General features: G+C 35.5%; 1 protein-coding gene across 2 annotated transcripts in view; it reads right to left on the bottom strand.

Annotated features, from left to right (window-relative positions):
* Nucleotides 1-11,584: 11,584 nt before the first annotated feature.
* SPPL2A (signal peptide peptidase like 2A) overlaps nt 11,585-20,380 on the bottom strand; it is a 48,650-nt gene continuing 39,854 nt past the window's right edge. For both annotated transcript variants that reach the window (XM_054565433.1, XM_054565431.1), the window contains one exon: nt 11,585-15,813. In XM_054565433.1, the coding sequence (XP_054421408.1) occupies nt 15,739-15,813 (75 nt within the window). In that variant the 3' untranslated portion in view covers nt 11,585-15,738. The remainder of the gene's footprint in view (nt 15,814-20,380) is intronic.

Raw genomic sequence — 20,380 nt, 5'->3', positions numbered from 1 at the left:
CTAATCACCCTTGTGACAGTTAATTTTATATGTCAACTTGACTGGGATGTGGAATGCCCAGATTAAACATTATTTCTGGGGTGTCTGTGAGGGTGCTTCTGGAGGAGATCAACATTTGAAGTGGCAAACTAAGTAAAGCTGATTGCCCTCCCTAATGTGGATGGGACTTCATTCAATCCATTGAGGACCTGAATAGAACAAAAAGGCAGTGGGAGTACTTTCCACCTGACTGCTGAGATGAGACGTCAGTATTCTCTTGCCCTTGACTAGGAATTACACCATCAGCCCTCTGGTTCTCAGAACTGCACTGCCAGCATCCCTGGGTCTCCACTTCCAGATAGCAGATAGTGGGACCTCTCAGAATGTTTAACTGCATGAGCCAATCTTTGTAATAAATCACATGTATGACAAAGTATGTCCAGAAAAAGTCCAGCCATTGTTAATATAACGAGAATGATTTGCATGACATCGATGTAACCTGGCAGCCAAGGAGAGTGGACTGGGATGCACATGTGTGAACAATGACTTCACTCTACTAGTCAGTGGGGGCGGTAGATGCCTTTGAGTGAGCATGTGTACTGTGTGACCATAGCATTCAAAATGACTGAATGAGTAGAACAACGAATCTGCATGAAATTTTGCGTTAAGCTTGAACATTCCTCTGCAGAAGCTATTTGGATGATTCAGAAGTCCACGGCTATGGACAACTGGTGATTGGGAGCTTCATCGTGACACGGCGCCTGCTCATGCATTACGTCTCCTGCAGAGATGTTTGGTGAAACGTCAAATCACCCAGGTGACTCAGCCCTCCTACAGCCCAGATTTGGCTCCCTGTGCCTTCTGCCTTTTCCCAAAACTAAAATCCCCTTTGAAAGGGAAAATATTTCAGACCATCAGTAAAAATCAAGAAAACTCGATGGAGAGAAGCTGAAGGCAAGTGGGAGAACTGTGTGAGGTCCCAAGGTACTTACTTTGAAGGGCACTGAGGCAACATTGTCCTATGTACAATGTTTCTTGTATCTTGTATCTTCTTCAATAAATGTCTCTATTTTTCATAGTAAATGACTGGATACCTTCTGGACAGACCTAGGTATACGCATGTACTTCTATATGCATATACACATATATATCTCAGTTCTGTTCTCTGGAAAATCTGACTAATAGAAATTTCCTTCTGTCTTAATGTTTTATTCTATTGATATATGCATAATTTTGTTGTAGACAATTACAGTAGTGTGGTCAGTAAAAGATAAGCAATTTTTTTATTCTGATAATATCATATAAGAACAATTGAAATTTTAAATTAAAACCCAATACCATTTATATTAGCACCAAAAAATAAAATACTTAGGTATAAACCTAACGAAATATATACAAACTTCATATAAGGAAAACTAAAAAACTCTGATGAAAAATCAATGGAGAGATACTCCCACTGGATGGAGAGGAAGGCTTAATGTTGTCAAGATGTCAGTTCTTCCCAGTTTGATCTGTAGATGCAACACAATCCCAATCAAAATCCCAGCAAGTTATTTTGTGGATATCACCAAACAGATTCTATAGTTTGTACAGAGCTGCCAAAGACCCGGAATAGTCAACAATATTGAGAGAAACAAAATCAAAGACTCACATGACACCACTCATCTTCAAGAGTTACTATAAAGCTGCAGTAATAAAGACAGTGTGATTTTGAGGAAAGAATAAGCAAATGGATCAATGGAGCAGAATGGAGATGCTAGAAATAGATTCATACAGATATAGTTAAGTGATCTTTGACCAAGGAGCAAAGGCATGTCAAAAGTGAATCTAGACATAGATCATAGAACTTTCACAAAAATAAACTCAAGATAGATCATGAAACTAAATGGAAAACTCCTAGAGGATAACATAGAAAAAACACACAGCAAACTCGAGTTTGACTATGACTTTTTACATACAACACCAAAAGCATAATCCATGAAAGAAAAAATTAGTAAGTCGCACTTAATTAAAATTGAAACTTCTGCTCTGTGAAAGATACTTTTATGAGAATAAAAAGATGAGCAACAGACTGGGAGGAAATATTTGCAAAACATGTCTGATAAAGCCCTGATATACAAAATAAAAAAAAAAAGTCTTAAAACTCAACAATAAGAAACATAACCCAATTTTAAAATCTTAGGATTAAAATATCTGAAGACAAGTCAAAAGATCTGAAATGACACTTCATTAAAGAAGATATACAGATGTCAATAACCATATGAAAAGAGGTTCAACATCATATATCACCAGGAAATTGCGAATTAAAACAATAAGTTACCAGAATGGCAAAAATTCAAATTACCTAAAATACTAAATGCAGACAAGAACGTGGTACAACAGAACTCTCATTCATTGCTGGTGGAAATACAAAACGGTACTGACACTTTGAAATGTACTATAACAGTTTCTTACAAAACTAAAAATGCTCTTTAAATATAAACCACCTATTGCGTTCCTTGGTATTTACCAAAATGATATGAAATCCTATGTCCACATAAAAACCTGCACATGTATATTAATAGCAGCTTTATGAATGATTGCCAAAAATTCGAAGCAACCAAGATGTCCTTCAATAAGTATAGATAAACAAACTGTGGTACATCCATACCATAGAATATTATTTCATGATAAAAAAGACTGGATGTCTTATGCCATGAAAAGGCATCTAAGAACCTTAAATGAGCATCGCTAAAGAAGCCAGTCTGAAAGGCTCCCTACTGTTGATTCCAAGTGTATGACATTTTGGAAAAGGCAAAACTATGGCAACATTAAAAAGAATAGTGTTAGCCGGGGGTTTAGGAAGGGGAGAATGAGGAATAAGTGGAGCATGGGATATTTTTAAGGCAGCAAAACTATTATATATGATACTGTAATGTAGACACATGTCATTATGCATTTATCAAAATCCATAGAGTATACAACACAAAGAGTAAATCCTAATGTAAATTATAAACTTTAATTGATAATAATCTAGCACTCTTGGCTCATCAATCATGACAACTGTACCACATAAATGCAAGATGTTAATAATAGGGAAAACTGGGTTGGAGGTATGTGAGGAGAATTTATGGAACTTTCTGCACTTTTTCTCAACCTTTTTGTAAATATGAAACTGCTCTAAAAATAAAGTCTAATAATAATAGAAACAAGGAAAGTAGACTATAAACACAAGTTAAGGTAAAAAAATTTCCTATTTTTGAAAAAGAGTTTGTTAACTTTCTTAAATGAATGATAATTGGTATGAAATCATTATGTTGTTTAAATTCCAAGTAATAAAATTTATATTTTAAAATTTCTAAATTTGCAATATTCTGGTAATTATATTTATTGCCAATATTGAAAAATATGATGAAAAGTTATGTAATCATTTTTACATTGATTTTTTATTGAGATCTAATTGACTTATTATATTAGTTTCAAGTGTACAACATAATGATTCAATATATGTATATTATGTCAGATGATCACCACATTAAGTCTAGTTAATGTCCAGTCACTCAATTTTCAAAACTATTTTTCAAAACTATTTTAGGTGGTATGCAAACAAAACTGTTTGAGGACCACCTTTCCACAGACTTTTCACTGTTTTAGAACAAGGTAGAAATAGTGTTTTAGACTTTAAGTGTCATAACATTAAAAAATTAAGATTAAGAATCATGAAAATAGAATTATAAAACTCCCAAGCAGTAGAGAGGAGAAATAGATTTTAAAAAAAACTCAGTCAACCCAAAAGAGGTCAGCGATTAGGCCCACATTTTATTCTTTGTTTTTGTAATTTAAATTTGTTAACAAATATAAACAGTACTTGGTGTTGCATAAACAATTAGAAACTTTCAGAAGAAAATTTATTGATTTAAACTCATAAACAGCTGCAGTAGTAAAATGACAATTCTAAAGCAACCATTACTTTATTCTAGTAAATTACTAGAGTCTCTGAGGTTTTAGAGTATATAATAATAAAGAGGCTTAATTTTTAAACTAGAAAATACAATTTTAGAATGCTGTGAGTTTATTGTAATTTATATCTGAAGTGACTAATAACTAGTACAATTTATGAATGATTACTATCTCTGATACTAGCCAGATTTTATGACTTCCCACAATTATTTAAAACATGTTTTACAAAACTTGACATCCAAACAAAGAGGTTACATTCAGATATGTAAAAGCAGACTCCAGAGTAAAACAATTTGAAAGCATCCAAGTTATTACATCCTTATATTGAATAGCCACCTATTTATTCAATAATTTCTATTTGCCAGGTATTATTCTACTCACTTAACATGTATTAACTTATTAAGTCCTCTCAATTCTGTGAGCTAGATACTATTATTATCATCTCTATTGTACAGAGGGGGAAACAGAGGCAGAGCCAGGGTTTCAAACAAGACAGTCTAATTCAGAGTTTATGCCCTTAACCCTAATGCTCTATCACCTCTGGTGACAGTAAAACGCGACTGAGAAATCTGTCACTAGTAATGGAGAACAGATTACATGTGATTCATTCTTTCACAAAATATTTTCCTCAGACTGTTTAATCAGCTAGTTAAGAATCTTTGTTTACTTGGCTTATATGACCGTTTCCACACTAACCGTGCTCTGACTCCTCCCTGGATGGGTTTGCCACCGGTGTGAGTCCCTGGGCAACTCGAAAGGTCATTGTATCTCAAAACCAGAGGGACAGCTTTGAATGCCGGGGACATTTAAAACACTTAACATCAATGAAAGCATCAAAATAATTTAAAAGGGCCCATTTATGAGATGTTTATTTACTCTAATTTTCCCTGACACTTAAAATTAGACACACATAAATATTCAGCAAATCCTTTGTTTCTATAAGCAGAGAGTGATTAAACCAGTTCCAACAAATTTCGTTGTGCTTTGGGTAGAGGATTAATGGATTTTCTTTCTTAGGCATTCTTTCAAAAAAATTAACCTGGGTTGCAAGGAGAAAGTTTATAAAATGGCAACCTAAAATATGTAGAATATTTTAGATGTTAATCTCTAACCCCAGTAGCTTAGTACAGTGCCTGGCATATCATAGGTGTTCAACAGTTCTAGAATAATAGTTCTAGAATAATCAGCCGTCTTCCATTTTATTGTTTGTGAATATGCTAATTAGTTATACAATATACAATAAACATTTAAAAAAGTTCTTTGGCCTTCATTTTTAAAGGAAAAAAATTTTCTTACTGAAGTTTTCAAACTCTGCCCCAAGTGGCTAAATTTAGACAAAAATTTGAACAAATTACCAGTAACCATAGAGAGAAATTCCCCTTTGAATGTAGCAAAGGCTGTGTTGATGAAGAATGTTATTGCTGGGACTACATGAACTTCTCTGAGACATATGTGAGTGTATAATGAATGTATTACTTTGGCTGGATACAGAGTTTAAAAGAGTCTAAGACTAAATGCATCAGACTATGATAAACAAAGATAATTTCCTATAATTAATTTTGATGGTGTAGCTAGCTATTCCTAAATCATTTGATTCAACTACTTCCTGAGAAAGCAAGGGGGAAAATTGATAAAGCTTATGTAAAAAACCAATCCCTAAATTTCTGTTGAGGCAGAAGCTTAATCACATAAAATTGAAGGATGAACAAGGTTGTACACATAAGTGATTTTGGATTTAGGGATCATGAGACTGCAATAGATTTTAATTTTCACAGTTTTTAAATTATTGTCCCTGACTGTGTAGCTGAGCTGATTAGAGCATCATCCCAATACGCCAAGGTTGTGGCTCTATCCTCCATCAGGGCACATGCAGGAATCAACCAATGAATGCATAAATAAGTGGAACAATACATTGATGTCTGTCTGTCCCGCTCTCTCTTCTACCTCTCTCTCTGAAATTAATATATTTTTAAAAATTAAAAAAGTATTAGTTAGTGGTTCTAGCTGTGAATTTTTATTCATTTGCACTGACACATCAATGTTGTTGAGCAAACGCAAGAAATAAGATGATTATATAGTTTGATACTTAAGGGTTTGCTTTGATAATTATTCTGGGTTGCTAAAGAATATTTCCTTTAAAAAGGTAAAAAAATTGAAAACATGGAATCTCCAAAAATATCTGATTTTCAAATATAGTAATAAGTATATTATTTTTACTATATATTAATATGATTAACATATTTCCTAACTTAGTAGCAATTTATTGAGATTTTTAACATTATAAGGTTGTCTAATGAAAGTCCTAAAGTACAAGTTTATGTATTCCTCACCCGAGGATGTGTTTACTGATTTGAGAGAGAAGAGAGACAGACAGACAGAGAGAGAAACGTCGATTGGCTGCCTCTCATACACAGTGCTGACTAAGGACCAAACTTGTAATCTAGGTGTGTGCCCTGACTGGAAATTGAATCCACAACCCTTTTGGTATATGGGACAATGCTCCAATCAACTGAACTACCCAGCCAGGAAAGCTGACTTATTTTAAAGTAAATCGTTGACACCACGTCATTTTGCTCTTCGATATTTCAATATGCATATAATGGAGCTAAAAAATACCCATCATCTTTTGACATTTCAGCCTTCATAAAGGTGGTAGTGCAAAGCATTACTCAGGTGTTCATGATCATGCTGGTGTAAACGAACCTGCACTTACTGCACTGCCCGCCATATAAAACTATAGCACACACAATTATGTACAGTACATAATACTTGATAATAAAACTACAATGTTGCTGGTTTATATATTTACCGTACTATACTTTTTGTCATTATTTAGATTGTATTCTATTTCTAAAAAAAACAAGTTTACTGTAAAACATTATGCCATGTTATGGTGGCATTAGCCTCATGCATCTTGTGCTTATTGGTTCTCTTTATTGCATTATTTTCTCTTGTGCTTGATTCAACCGCATGTTGTTTTGTATATTGACATGTTTGACAGACTTGTAGCCTACGAGCAACAGGCTACACCATAGAGTCTAGGTGTGTTGTAGGCTGCACCGTCTTGGTTTGTGTAAGTGCACTCTAATGATACTCACATTTCCACAAAAAGGCTTAACAGCAAAATGTCAGAATTTATTCCAATAGTAAGTAGTGCACGAGTATACCTCTGTTTTTAAAAAATGGACAAGCCATTATCACATGTAAAAAAATGAACAATAATTATTTGGTATTATCTTATATCTGGTACATGACTAACTGATAGTTCTTATCCTAAATAAGTGCCAGATTTTATCAAATGCTTTTTCTAAATCTATTGATATGATCATGTGGATTTTACGTCTCATTTTGTTTATATGGTGTATCACATTTATTGATTTTTGAATGTTGTACTAATTTTGCATCCCCGAATAAATTCCATTTGATGATGGTGTATGATCTTTTTGATGCATTGCTGTATTCGGTTTGCTAATATTTTCTTGAGGATTTTAGCATCTATATTCATCAAGGATATCAGCCTATAATTTTCTGTTTTATAGTATTTATCTGGTTTAGGAATTAGAATAATGCTAACATGAACTTGGGAGTCTTTGCTCCTCTTGAATTTTTTTGGAGTAGTTTGAGGAGAGGTGTGAGTTCTTAGAATGTTTGGTAAAAGTCACCTGTGATGACATTTGGTCCAGGGCTTTTGTTTGTTGGGAGTTTTTTGATTACTGCTTCAATTTCATTAGGTGAGATCTGTCTATTCAGATTCTCTGATTCTTCCTGGTTTAGTTTTGGAAGACTGTATGTTTCTAGGAATTTATTCATTTTGTCCAGGTTGTCCAGTTTGTTGGCATGTAGTTGTTCATAATATCTTTTTTTTAGTCTGTGTGTCTTTCTCTCTGAGGTGGGTCTCTTGGAAACAGCATGTATATGGGTCTTGTTTTCTTACCCATTCAGCTTCCCTATGTCTTTTTTTTTTCTTGGAGGATTTAAGCCATTTACATTTAAAGTGATTTATTAAATACATACATATTTATTGTCATTTTACTTTTAACTATTTTCCTCTGTTTTTTTCATTTTTTTCTTTTCCTTAAAGCAAGCCATTTAACTGTTAAATATAGCCTTGCTGGGTAAAGTACCCTCGGTTGTATATCCTTGCTTTTCATCTTGAATATTTCATGCCAATTCCTTCTGGCCTGAAATGTTTCTGTTGAGAAATCAGATGATAGTCTAATGGGAGCTTCCTTGTATGTAACTGTTTTTCTTTTTGGCTTTTAAGATTCTGTCCTTGTCTTTAAGCCTTGCCAGTTTAATTATGATATGTCTTGGTGTGAGTCTCTTTGGTTCCATCTTGTTTAGAACTCTGTGTTTCCTGGACTTGTGTGTCTTTTTCTTTCATCAGGTTAGGGAAGTTTTCAACCTTTATTTCTTCAAATAGTTTGATTTTTCACTCATTCCCTTCTCCTTCTGGTATCCCCATGATGCAAATGTTGTTACACTTCATTTTGTCCCACACATCCCTTACACTCTCGTGTTTTTAAATTCTTTTTTCTTTTTGCTGCTGTGCTTAGGTATTTTATTCTACCTTGTCCTCCAAATCACTGATTCAGTCCTTTGCTTCATCTAACCTATCATTTATTTCTTCCAGTGTATTATGCCAGATATTGCATTATTTATTTCTGATTGGTCCTTTTTTATTGTTTCTGTGTCTTTTTCTTTCATGCTGTTGAGCATCCTTATAATAATTACTTTAAACTTTATATCTCAGTCTCATAAACTCTATATTTGATAAATTGCTTGCCTCATTTTATTTAACTCTTCTTCTGGAGAATTCTCTTGTTCATTCATGTGAGGCCTATTTCTTTGTCTTCCCATTTCCGCTTCCTCTTTGTGTTTGTTTCTATGTGTCATGTAGATCTGCAACAGAGGATCATAGGACTGGTGAAGTTCTATGTCAGATGTTGCCTTGACTGGCACTGGGCAACCTGTTTGTGAAACCAGAAGAATTGACATTTGTCCTGCCTGTCACTACCCAAACCAATAAGTAGAGGTGAGGATTGAATCTTTATGGGAGCTTTATTCAGATTCTGGTGCTCTGAGAAGATGGCGGGTTACGTACCCTCAAGAACTGTCTTAACAGCTAATCTCAAGCCAACCATTTTATAAAGAGAAGAAAGTGTATATAAGGGGTTTGGAAAAATAGGGTAATTGGATATGAGTTTCAGTTGACCAGTGATTTCCCTAGTGCTTCTCTATCTATTGATCAACAGTTTATCTGTGTTCCTTCCCTGAAACACAATGGGTCAGACACCATCTTCCATTGCTTACAGATTTCATATGGCACAAAGGTTGAACTGTTTGTCGACCTCCTGTCACATACCTCATGGCTTCCAGTTCCTAGAATAACAGCTTTCCACATGCATTCATCACTGAAGCCTATTGACTATAGCTATGCTTAAATATCTTTAACTCTTGATTTCCCCTATCATTTGGAGCTATCAGTGATCCACAGCTTGTGGCTTCTACTGCTGTGGCCTGGGTGTGTGCTTGGTGCATACCCTAGAAAGAACTAGGGTATACACCAAGGCTGGCTCTTACTGGCACTGGGCCTGGGGGAGGATCAGCTAAATTCTCCAAGTTCCAAAAGATCCGCCCCTCCCCGCAACATAGGCTTTCTTTTAGTCTTAATCACTGAAAGTGTCTCCAGAAGTACTCCTCAGCAACTGGCTTAAGCTCCTCAGGGTGGGCCAAGGATTTCTCCAGATGGGGCTATTGCTTCCACCCAGGAGGCTGCTGCTGCCTGGAGGGAAGTGCTCTGCCCAAGCAAGATGATCTTTGTGGTATAGGATCCTGGTGACTGACCCTTCAGCACTCTTCCCAGAGCCACTAATCCTTAATTCTCTTCATGTTGTTCTAGTCTTCTCTGCCCTCCCTCCACCACAGCCCAGGGTAAGTGGCTGCAAACTAAGTTTTGTGTGTCAGCCCTGAAAGAGGCTCTCTGCATCTCAAGCCATTTCTCCATGGCGGACAGAAGCCCTGCTGCTTTTCACAGCTGGATGTTATTTGGGTTCCTTTCCTGGTTGTGGTGCTCTAGGCTGAAGAGCCCAGCTTGGGGTTTAGACCCCACACTTCTCAGGAGCAGCCCCCGTGGCTGCTGAAATACACCTCCATGACTTCATCCGCTGCCTGTGGGAGGCCAGCCATCCCCCTTGTGCTTCCACACTTCCTAGCAGTCTCACTGTGGTGATATGGTTTTCTTCCATCTGTCCTTTCCTCCAGGTCTGCTACTGGGCAGGCACCTGGAGGAACAGGTGAGGTGTGGCTCCTGGTAGGTTCACAGGTGCCATAGCATGAACCTATCCTGCCAGCTGGAGCGCCAGTCCTGACTGGCCGACAGAACGCTGAAGGCCAAGAAGAGCTGGCCATCATCAGCTCAAGGCCTGGCCCCCGCCTCAGAGCCCAGATCACACACCTAGGAAGACCAGCTCGAGAGTGCCCTGGTCTTCAGCAATGGACGCAAGGCCGAGGCACTTGGGGTGCCCTGGACCAGCTCTCCCCCACCCTCCGAGCTGAAGGAGGACATTGTGAGCCTTTTCCTGGCGTTTCCATGAAGGCCAGAAGAGGGGATGACCACAACCCATCGCCCTGACTGCTTTATCCCAAGGCCTCTTTACTTATTGGGGAGGGGCAGTGTTTATTTGTTGAAAATAGTAAATGCTAGATTTGAATATTATTAAAATCCATTTCCTTTTACAGCCTGAAAAAAAAAAAATAAGGCTTCTTCCTCTACAGATAGTATTCAACTGGTTATTCCGGATTTTTCTATAATTTAGTTGTAATTCCAGTTTGGTCCTGGGAGGTTAGTAGAGCTTCTGCCTACTGTGCCAGCATCTTGGATCACCCTAAAATGGTTATTTTCTATCATTCATGAAGAGCCACAAATTCCTCTTGTACTTCATGTTGCTGGACAAACTGTCCCTCCCTGACTTTGGCAGAAAACTGGAGGTTTGTTCTTTTCAAAGAGTAGGTGGCCTGGCAGATACCAGTCACAATTGAGGGCATGAATGGGTAACACACTGAAAATGGTGTCTGAGTGAATATTTACATGTAGAATGCGGAAACTCTCCACTTTCCTCAACCACATCCCTCCAGGAGGAAGTGTGGGAAAATGATACAAATAATTTACTATTTAACCATCTGTTAGTATGTTTACCTGTTATGAGGAAAATAATTCAATACCTTTTTATGATTTGTATTTTGAATCATAATAGAAGCATATAATAGAAAATGCAAACAGTACAAGAGTTTCCAGTGAAAAAGGTTTCCTTCTTACCTCTGTGCTGTAGCCATCATACCCGCCTTTCCCTAAAGACAGCCACTCTTTCCAGTTTCTTATGCATCTTTCTAGTTACCCAGGCCTGTTGGATGACACAAGCTTCCTCTGCAGCAGGCATGGAGGGAACAGGACTTCCTCAACATGTGGCAAGACAAACACTCTACGGAAACATATCTGGGCCAACCCCATCTGAGTTAAAAAGAAGTATGATGGCAGTGGGATCTTAGTAATTTGCGGGAACATCAGCAAAGTTAAAAATGCCAGGAATGTTCATCACAAGAGGTATGCTCATTTCTCAGTAAAAAAAGTCTATACATTAATTCAGTAAATATTTATTAAGGGCTATTGCGTATCAATATAAATTTCCAATAAATGACACTTACAGAATCTAGGTTTTAAGGACAATTTGCCAGACATAAATAACCACGCAATTTTGAAAGTAATTATTACTATTTGTACCTTACATGAACATGACCCAGTACACTTTTAGTTCATTTTCAATTATTTTTCACCATTCAAAATAAACAAGTTCCAATATTATTTCAAAATAGAATTTATTGCATACAATAATGAATTCAATACATTAAAAAACTTTTTCTTGTCAGTATTGGCACATATTGAAGAGCTTTAAAGCACTGCTAAATTTACACTTCAAAAATTTTTATATTTTAAATCATGTTCCATAAAAAAAATAAAGCCTAATAGTATTATAAAGTATTAATTTACACTAACTACATATCAAAGGGTTAAAGAATTCCACACTCAAACCAATCATATAAGAAGTAAAAATTCAATCAATGTATTTTTAAAAAGGTTCTCATTTAAACAAAATACAACAGAAGGTATAAAATAGGCAAAAACTACCAAATTTACATTGACTTGTTCCTGGGAAATCCTGCAAACCAACCAGATAAACTTTGGATATTTTTTATTTTAAAAACCCATATTCCAAAGAAATGTTGTTTACAACACTTTTTATGCCTAATTAAGGAAACACATGATTACATTAAGTATTTGATTTATTTTTGTTGCCCCTTAATTACCACTAATACAAGACTATTCTAAAATTTTAAGAAATCGTTTTTTCCCCAATGATCATTTTTGGAGATACAAAAGCTGTCCTTAAGAACAGAAACTTTAAACAAGCAAGGTCACATATATGGTCTTTACTACAATACAGCATGTATATTACTGTCAATCATTTTGTTTACTCTGAAAATTCAGTAATGCAAATTACTGGTACTACACAGTTTATTTCAAATTCCAAAAGGTTGAGTACTTTGATTCTGATCTCTTGAATTTCCAAAATATTTTTCTTTCAGGAAGTGTAATGTGATTTATACTCAGTGTTTTGATTTTATTTGTGTTACCCCAACCTGTTTGGAATTATACTCTGGGGTAAGATCACTGAAAATAAATTGTTTAAACTGTAGAATTTGTTATTTGTCATCATCTTGAATAAATACAACTCTTTTCCTTTTTAATGGGAAAATATATAGCCTTTCAAACTAGTACATTGCACCATTCTGAAATGTAATCTTTATGTTTTTGAATCTCATTGCCTGAGATCAGACTAAAATTTTAGAGACCAAGCTTAAACAAATTAGTTGAAATATTTTTTAGTCAAATGTAAACATGTCTGCTTATACCTAAGGCAAAAATTGAAAGAGCAAAAGAAAACTAGGAAGCTCATTAGTATTTACTATAAAATGTATCATTTCACCAAAATCTCTACAGACATATAAATTTTATGAAAGCCAGCAGCAGATGGCTTAACATTTTCTTCAAAAGAGAAGTAAATCATAGTTTCTACTAATAAACTATTGCTAATCTAATAAAGAAATACAAGCTGGAAGAAAATGTATTAGAATAGCAAGGTGTTTCCTCACAAACCTCTTAGTTATCTTTGCTGAACTAAACTGAAATAAAAATATCACCCACATTAAAATTTGAGATATTTAGTGATTTCTGTTTCACAAGACACAAAAATGTTCATAATTACTCATTTTTCAATAAGTAATAATACAGTATACCTTATTTTTGTTTTTAAGGCATATTTAGGAATAAAACAACTCTTCTCCTTAACGTTACTGGTGATGGGAAGGCAAGAGAGGAAGAAATGAGACAGCCTTTTAAAGCCAAGTTTTCAACTTCCCTTTCCTTTGATTCCCAAATAAAATATTTCTGTACTTTATTGTAACTTCTCTAAGTATTTTCAGCTGGGTTGGTAGAAGGATTACTTAAGTACAATGTAAAGTTGACTTTGAGGATGGAGAAACTTAAGGAATTTCACTATTTATTTGTATTTAATCAACAAGGTTTTAATAGCAAACTAGAACAACGTTTTATCTCCTTGGTAACTAATGGTTAGATAAAATAGAATGTGTATCAAAGAACCAAAATTTCAGATTTCTAGATGTAAGATTTTCTTTAACTTTCTTCATAAACTGTGGTTGAGGCTTTTGAATATCACCAAGCAAGGATGAGAATGCAGATACTTTTACTAAAAAAGCTGTATTTTGGCAAACATTTTATTGATATTATAAATGAAAATATAGTTGGATCTTTAAAATGGCAATCTGTTCTGTCAAGAATCTGCCAAATAAATTAGATTCTTTGGGAAAATATTCAAACTTGATATTAAGGAGACAAAATTTAGATTAACTGTTACTTGTCAGATACTTACTTGTCATCTACCCAACAATCCAGTGTATTAAGCGGAAAGAGGGCTGTTGGGGAAGCTTTTCCACCTACAATTTACTCAGCAAAAGTTAACAATTAAACAAAAGCATCTAACTCTCTCAAATGCTAAACTTACTTTAAATACCAAAGCTCAGATCTATTTTAAAAGGCAATAAATAACTTTATCTTTTAATCAGTTGAACTGGCCTTAGAATGAAAGCAGTTGTTCACATATCCTGTACATTACTTATAGAGAATGCAAAATTCTGCTGCTTTTGCAGTTACTTGTCATTTGGAAATTTCTTAGAGAAAGTAAAGAAAATGAAGAGATAATTTGACCTCTGACTCCCAGGAGAAGGTCATATCTGAGATTTAGCAAAGAATGAGAAAGATTTTTTTTCAAGTTAGAAGGTACCAGAGTGACTAATTGGTCTAACCCATCAATTTTCAACCAGTATGCTGCAAGAGGCATACTGGTGTGCCACAAGTATTTTTAAAACATGCAATACTGACTATTTAGTTGGGGGCACTGACCTCTTTTCCCTTAGCTTGTCAAATTAAAAAATGACGATAGCCAACATAATAGCCATCTGGTGTGAGTGAATCAAAATTATACCTATTTTTTGTCGGACTGGCAACAAATATATTTTTGGGGTGTCACAGAATTTTAATAATTAGTTTATGTGTATTGTGAGATGAAAAAGGTTGAAATTGCTGGTCTAACCTATTCATTTTGCAGATGAGAAAACTGAGACACCAGTGTCTTATGCTAAGACAATTAACTCACACTCTTGTAAATGTAATTTAATTGACACTAATGCCCAGTCTTTTGTCTTTTGTCTCCAATACTTTCCTCTGAAGCGCACTTGGTATATTAGCATTCCATTGTCCACCAAAATATTAAAAGGTTAACAGTGATTTCCTTTGAAGAAAGGAGTAGGAATCAAGATGGTGACCGAGAGGACTGTTAGGGATATTACACTCAAACAATGAGTCATATGTATTAATATAAAATTTTATGCAAAATACCAAGCTTAAACAACAGAACCAAACTTCAGAGATCAGAAATACTATAGTGAAATTGAATGTTAATATAGAAATTTAAGCTATACCTTCAAAGAGGCAACAGACCACTGAAAACTGTGGATGTCAGTTTTTGTGTTCTTTTAATGGCTAGTTCTATATATTATGTTTCTCTATACCTGGAAAAATATTCTAATATAATACATGGCAATCTGAAGCAATTTAGGTTCCCAAGTTTAAAAAAGAACTGGAATTTTTTCGAACTTACACTATAAAAATATGCACTTATATATATTCCCAAATTATATTTTTCTAAACTTTGCAGTGATCAAAGTCCAAAATTTCATTGTTGAACTGCCTTCTTGCATAATCTTAAATAATTATTTCTATAGAGGATAAAATTTGCATCATTCTTTTCAGTAAAATCGGTTCAGAAACTCACTTTGACAGACATACTTTTATCTATCATTAGAGTTGAAAAGAAATTGATTTCAGTAAGAAAAATACAGGGGTGGATCAATACTTTTTTTTTTAGAAAAATATACTGTATAATAATACATTTTGAAAGTTATACAGACCATATTCTTTTATTTAATGTGAAGGCACAACTTTAACATAGTTCAAAGCAAATGTATTTTAATTACTTATGATACAATTGTCAGTACCGGTTCTTAAAAAGGTATATTTGCAACTATATCGTTGAAGATTCTTTCAGATTGTCAATTCAAAAGTCAATTTAAAAAGTCAAACTGTATTTGCAGAAAATCAGCTGACACATATGGCAGGTCCACATATTATTGCGGGAGAATCTGTTCACCAGCAGTCACGGGGTTTTCTTCATTTGTTGCATAGTCTGGGTGGTCCATCATCTAGGCATAAGAAGAGACGTCAGAAAATACAAATTCTCAACTTGCCCTCAATATTCACTAATTTGGCAAAAGGAATCTCAAATTTTAAAAATGACACTGAGTGCTCTATGGAACTGAGCACTCCCTTTGGATCATGTACTGGTTCAACATCCACGCTCTTGAGGACACGGTCAAAGTGATCCTGGACCTTTCACAAAGCCTAATCATGGGACTCAGGGTCAATGTGGTAAGTGTGTTCTCTGGATCTTCCACTATTTCCATCTCCCTATATGAATACTGTCTGTCGTGGCAGTGGGAGCTCCAGCACGGAAGGAAGATACTCTTGATGCTTATTCCAGGTCACTGTTGCAGGCAGTGTCCTTTCCTGGAAGTGGCAAAACTAAGAGGGACCCCCCATCTTTCTGTGAGAATACCTGCTGGCTCGGCAACAGTGTAACCTGGATGACACCTTGAAAGGACCTTAAGACAATTTTAAAATATGTAAAATTTTGGAAACACTGTATGACAAAAAATTTCTACTACAAACAAGTAACTTGAAGGTACTCAATGGTCAAATGATATCTGAAAAGAAAATCAAGAATACATATGCTTTAGACTAATTTTAGAGGAACCACCCGTTAAACTTTTTTCAAACGATCACTTCAGCTCTGCCCATATTCCCATGAAAAGCTTTCTATATTTGGGAATGAAGATAGTGCTTAAATGTTTTCAGTGTTTTTCCCTGTTCTTCAGATAAAATTACTTAAAAATAGAAAAAAGTACTTAATGTCTTTGTTAATATTGTCAAAGATTTTTAGATAAATGATTAAATATCAGTATTGTGATGCACTTTTTTGCCTCTTGTCAAGAATTAGAAGAGAAGACCAGCAAGTTAAATGTTCCTATTTTTGTAAACTGATTCAAAAAGTGTTTTTTTAGAAGTGGAAGCAGAGAGAGAGTAATACTCTCCAAACGCGGTCTCAGCACTTGCTAGACAAGAATAAACCAGAACCGAGTCTTTCAGCTGACAACTGTCTCCAGTAACGGAGACAGCTTAAACAACCCAAACCTGCTGATACTCTATGAGTCATCGCAAGTCCCCAAACAATCAGTTTTGAGGACCTTTATTTGCTAAATATATCCCCTAGATGAGGGTAGTTACATGTTTGTAGCACTTCTAGGAGGAAAAAAAGCCAAAGACAGGTGGCATATTTGTTAAGCATTTCACCACATGAAATATAAGATGAAGTTGTTGAAGAGCTGATTTTAGTCACAATTTAAATAAAGGAGGGAAAGGAGAAGCATGTAAGAAATATTTAGCCCTCCTTTCTCACAGCAATTTAGAAGCTCTGGGTGAAACAGGTCAGAGCAGCCTCAGCAAAATGGATGGTGGGGAAGCCCTCTTTCTTCATCAAGAACTGTTTACTTTGGCAACTGTAATCTAATGAAATAAGAGCCTATAAACTCTAACTTAGAACATGCTTCTTCTTTCTTACTGTGGCCAGGGCCCTGGCACTTTAATCAAATCCCTAAGCATAGAAATATATTAGTTAACAAAACACTTTCAGCCCTGGCTGGTGTGGCTCAGTTGGCTGGAGCATCATCCTACAACCAAAAGGTTGAGAGTTCAATTCCCGGTCAAGGCACATGCCTGGGTTGCAGGTTCGGTCCCCAGTTTGGGCGCACTCTGAAAGTCAATTGATGTTTCTCTCCCTTCCTTTCCCTCTCTAAAATAAATAAGCATGCCCTGGAGCGTGTGCGTGGGCGGGGGGGGGGGGCGGGGGCGGGGGGGCTTTCAAAATCAACTTACTGAGAAGTAAACATCTCTACTCTGTATTTATTTTACTGATTTTTCAATAAAAACAATATAGAAACCTGTGATTTACTGATAGCTCTGCTTATTTATAATTGAACCAATCTCCAGAAAGTCTAATAAAACACTCATTAAAATGGGGTAACTGGAGAGTTGTTGATACTAAAGTGGGGTTGTTCTAAGTGTCTCTACTCCGACTTGTCAGTCACAGCTTGTGACTTCTAAAAATAATTAGAAGCACCAGTGACATTTAACAGAGACAAACCCATTGTTCATGGAATATCAATAAACTGAAAACTTACTTTCCACCCAGGGTAAAACCACCCATTGCAGGTTTCTGCATAGTCTAACTTCACTGATTTAGGATTAGAAAGAAACAAAAATCCCCTAAAATGATGATTTCTCTTAACTGTTTTACGTACCTAAGTAATTATGCCATGGCTTGATTTTTCTTTCTAGACAACATACACTTTTATTTACACTAATTAGAACTAAGACTTTGAGTAAAATTAAATAAATGGAACCAAACACTGTATTCTGGAAGGATTCTAGAAAAATAGTTCATAGAAAACATAGAGTTAAATAGCTTCAAGCTATAGAGAAAAATATACAATAAAGATTTCCAAATTAGCATTATTTTAGTGAAATCCTATGGAAAGGTTACTTCTTTTGATCAGAGAAAATCATGGAATGAGCTAAAAGAATCCATAAAATGCTAAAGGATTGTATTTCTATGAACTGTCTTAAGTTTCAGCAATAAACAAGATGCAATTTGACCTTTGAAAACAACATAAAAAGGCCACCCGGGCAACCCATGACGTCTGGAAATCTCCAGTGGGAAGTCCTGCTTTTTGCCCCTTATACTCCCACTCTAACATCAGGCCTTATTAGAGTGAACCACATGATGAACAGCACACATACACATGGCAGCACCTTTGATTCTGACTTTATTTTATATTACATATTTTATATTCGATTATTTCAAAACAGTAGCAAACACTTTTGGCACTTGCAAAAAATGACTATATATAAAGATTGTAGACATGTAAGTCTAGTTTAATGTTTTAAAAGTGCCTATTACAATAACATAACAATTTTGGTAATTGTATGAGGTATGAGGACTGCTGAAGAACAATCAGGAAGCTTGTAGACACACACGTGACTAAAGGTCAGTGGATTAAGGACTAATATTACAGTTGTTTTGCATGAAGAATTTCAATAACACTAACTGAGGGTTTACAGTGTATAAAACACTGTTGTCAGCACTGCGGGTTCCTAACACGTAGGCCGCTAATAACATAATGAGGGAGGCATATAAATATCTACACTACAAGGCAAATGTTAGTAAGTGTTTAAAGTACAAAGTCTAAAAAAAATATGGGGAAAGGTAAACTTATTTTCAACTGGAAAACTTATGATATCTGCTTGGAGAATGCAGATTTTGAGTTGGGAGTTATGTAAGGGATATTTTGGAAACAGAAACTGGCCATGCTATAAAGATAATGAAAGCAGGGGGAGAGAAAGGAAAGGATTATTATCACTCTGCTGGCTGAAGAGATGAGCGAGTAACTGCCTGAGGGTGGTCTCCAGGGCTGGCCCTCGCTCTGTCCCACACTGGGTCCATACCCAGCCTCCTCCCCGTTTTACCAGGCTAATAAGAGGTTCCTTGTTCTACTCTCCAAGCTGCTGCCTAACCTTATCTGATTTCAATATCCAGCAGCCTCACCAAGTCTTGGGCTAACTCACCACCATGGATTACACATTCTCCTATCTACCTGTAGATCCAACCTCATTTTATGGACAAGGAGACAATTTAAAGAGATTTAGTAATTTGCCAGAACTGATGCCAAAGCCTGTGATATATTGTCTATATTTAGCTTATAATATACCGCAAATGACAACATTCAAGCTAAATTAATTTTGACTTTAAATGTTAGACAAAAGCAATGAGAGATTTTCTTTTCTCAGAAACCTTAACTGGGGAATAATTTTGTGAAGGCATTCCATTCTGTAACTTTCAAAAATGCTAGTTTTCTAGAAAGATAGACTGTCTCTTGGCAGCAGTTTATATAGTATTCTGCCACTAGGTTCATTAAAATTTTAGCAAATATCCATTCTTCATATTTAAAAAATCTAGTGCACAGTGGGAAAATGACAGCATTTAACAGATTTTTCCCCCTCTGAGGCTTTGATAGCTATCAAATCCTTTTAATACCCAAAGTTTTAATACTCAAACTAGGAAAACATAAATCTAGTAAATGACCTGAAAAATAACAGCCAAACCAACAAATAAACCAAAACAAGAAAAAACCCAATTTTTACAAATAATAATAGCAAATACATTTACCATGCTTATGTTGCACCAGGCACTATTCTAAGCATGCTGCATATATTACAATAATCCTCTTAAGTAGAATGATTAGTATCCCATTTTACATTGGAGGAAACTGAGACACTAAGAAGCTAAGTAACTTGCCTAAGGTCACATGGCTAATAATTAACAAAATAAGAGTTACAACGCAGTCAGATTGGCAGCAAACTCCACTCTTTTTATTACAATGTTATTTTATATTCTGAATGTCTTCACCTAATAAAATTATGACACCACACTAGGAAAGTGAGAAGTGTGTAACCAAAGTTGTCCTATGTTTTTAGACACTTTTTAATGGATTTTCTGACAATTAATTGCTTTATTTAGCTACTGTGTTATGTGGTCAGAGTCCTGGTGTCTGTCCTTCAGGGGCATTTACTACTGCTTTGCGTCCAGCTGCAGTG

The sequence above is a fragment of the Pteronotus mesoamericanus genome, unplaced genomic scaffold (genome assembly GCF_021234165.1).
Source record: "Pteronotus mesoamericanus isolate MK-2021 breed Mesoamerican mustached bat unplaced genomic scaffold, CSHL_Meso_final contig_164, whole genome shotgun sequence".
Classification (NCBI taxonomy): Eukaryota; Metazoa; Chordata; class Mammalia; order Chiroptera; family Mormoopidae; genus Pteronotus; species Pteronotus mesoamericanus.
The sequence above is the reverse complement of the archived record's forward strand: the minus strand, read 5'-3'. Positions and strand labels throughout refer to the sequence as shown.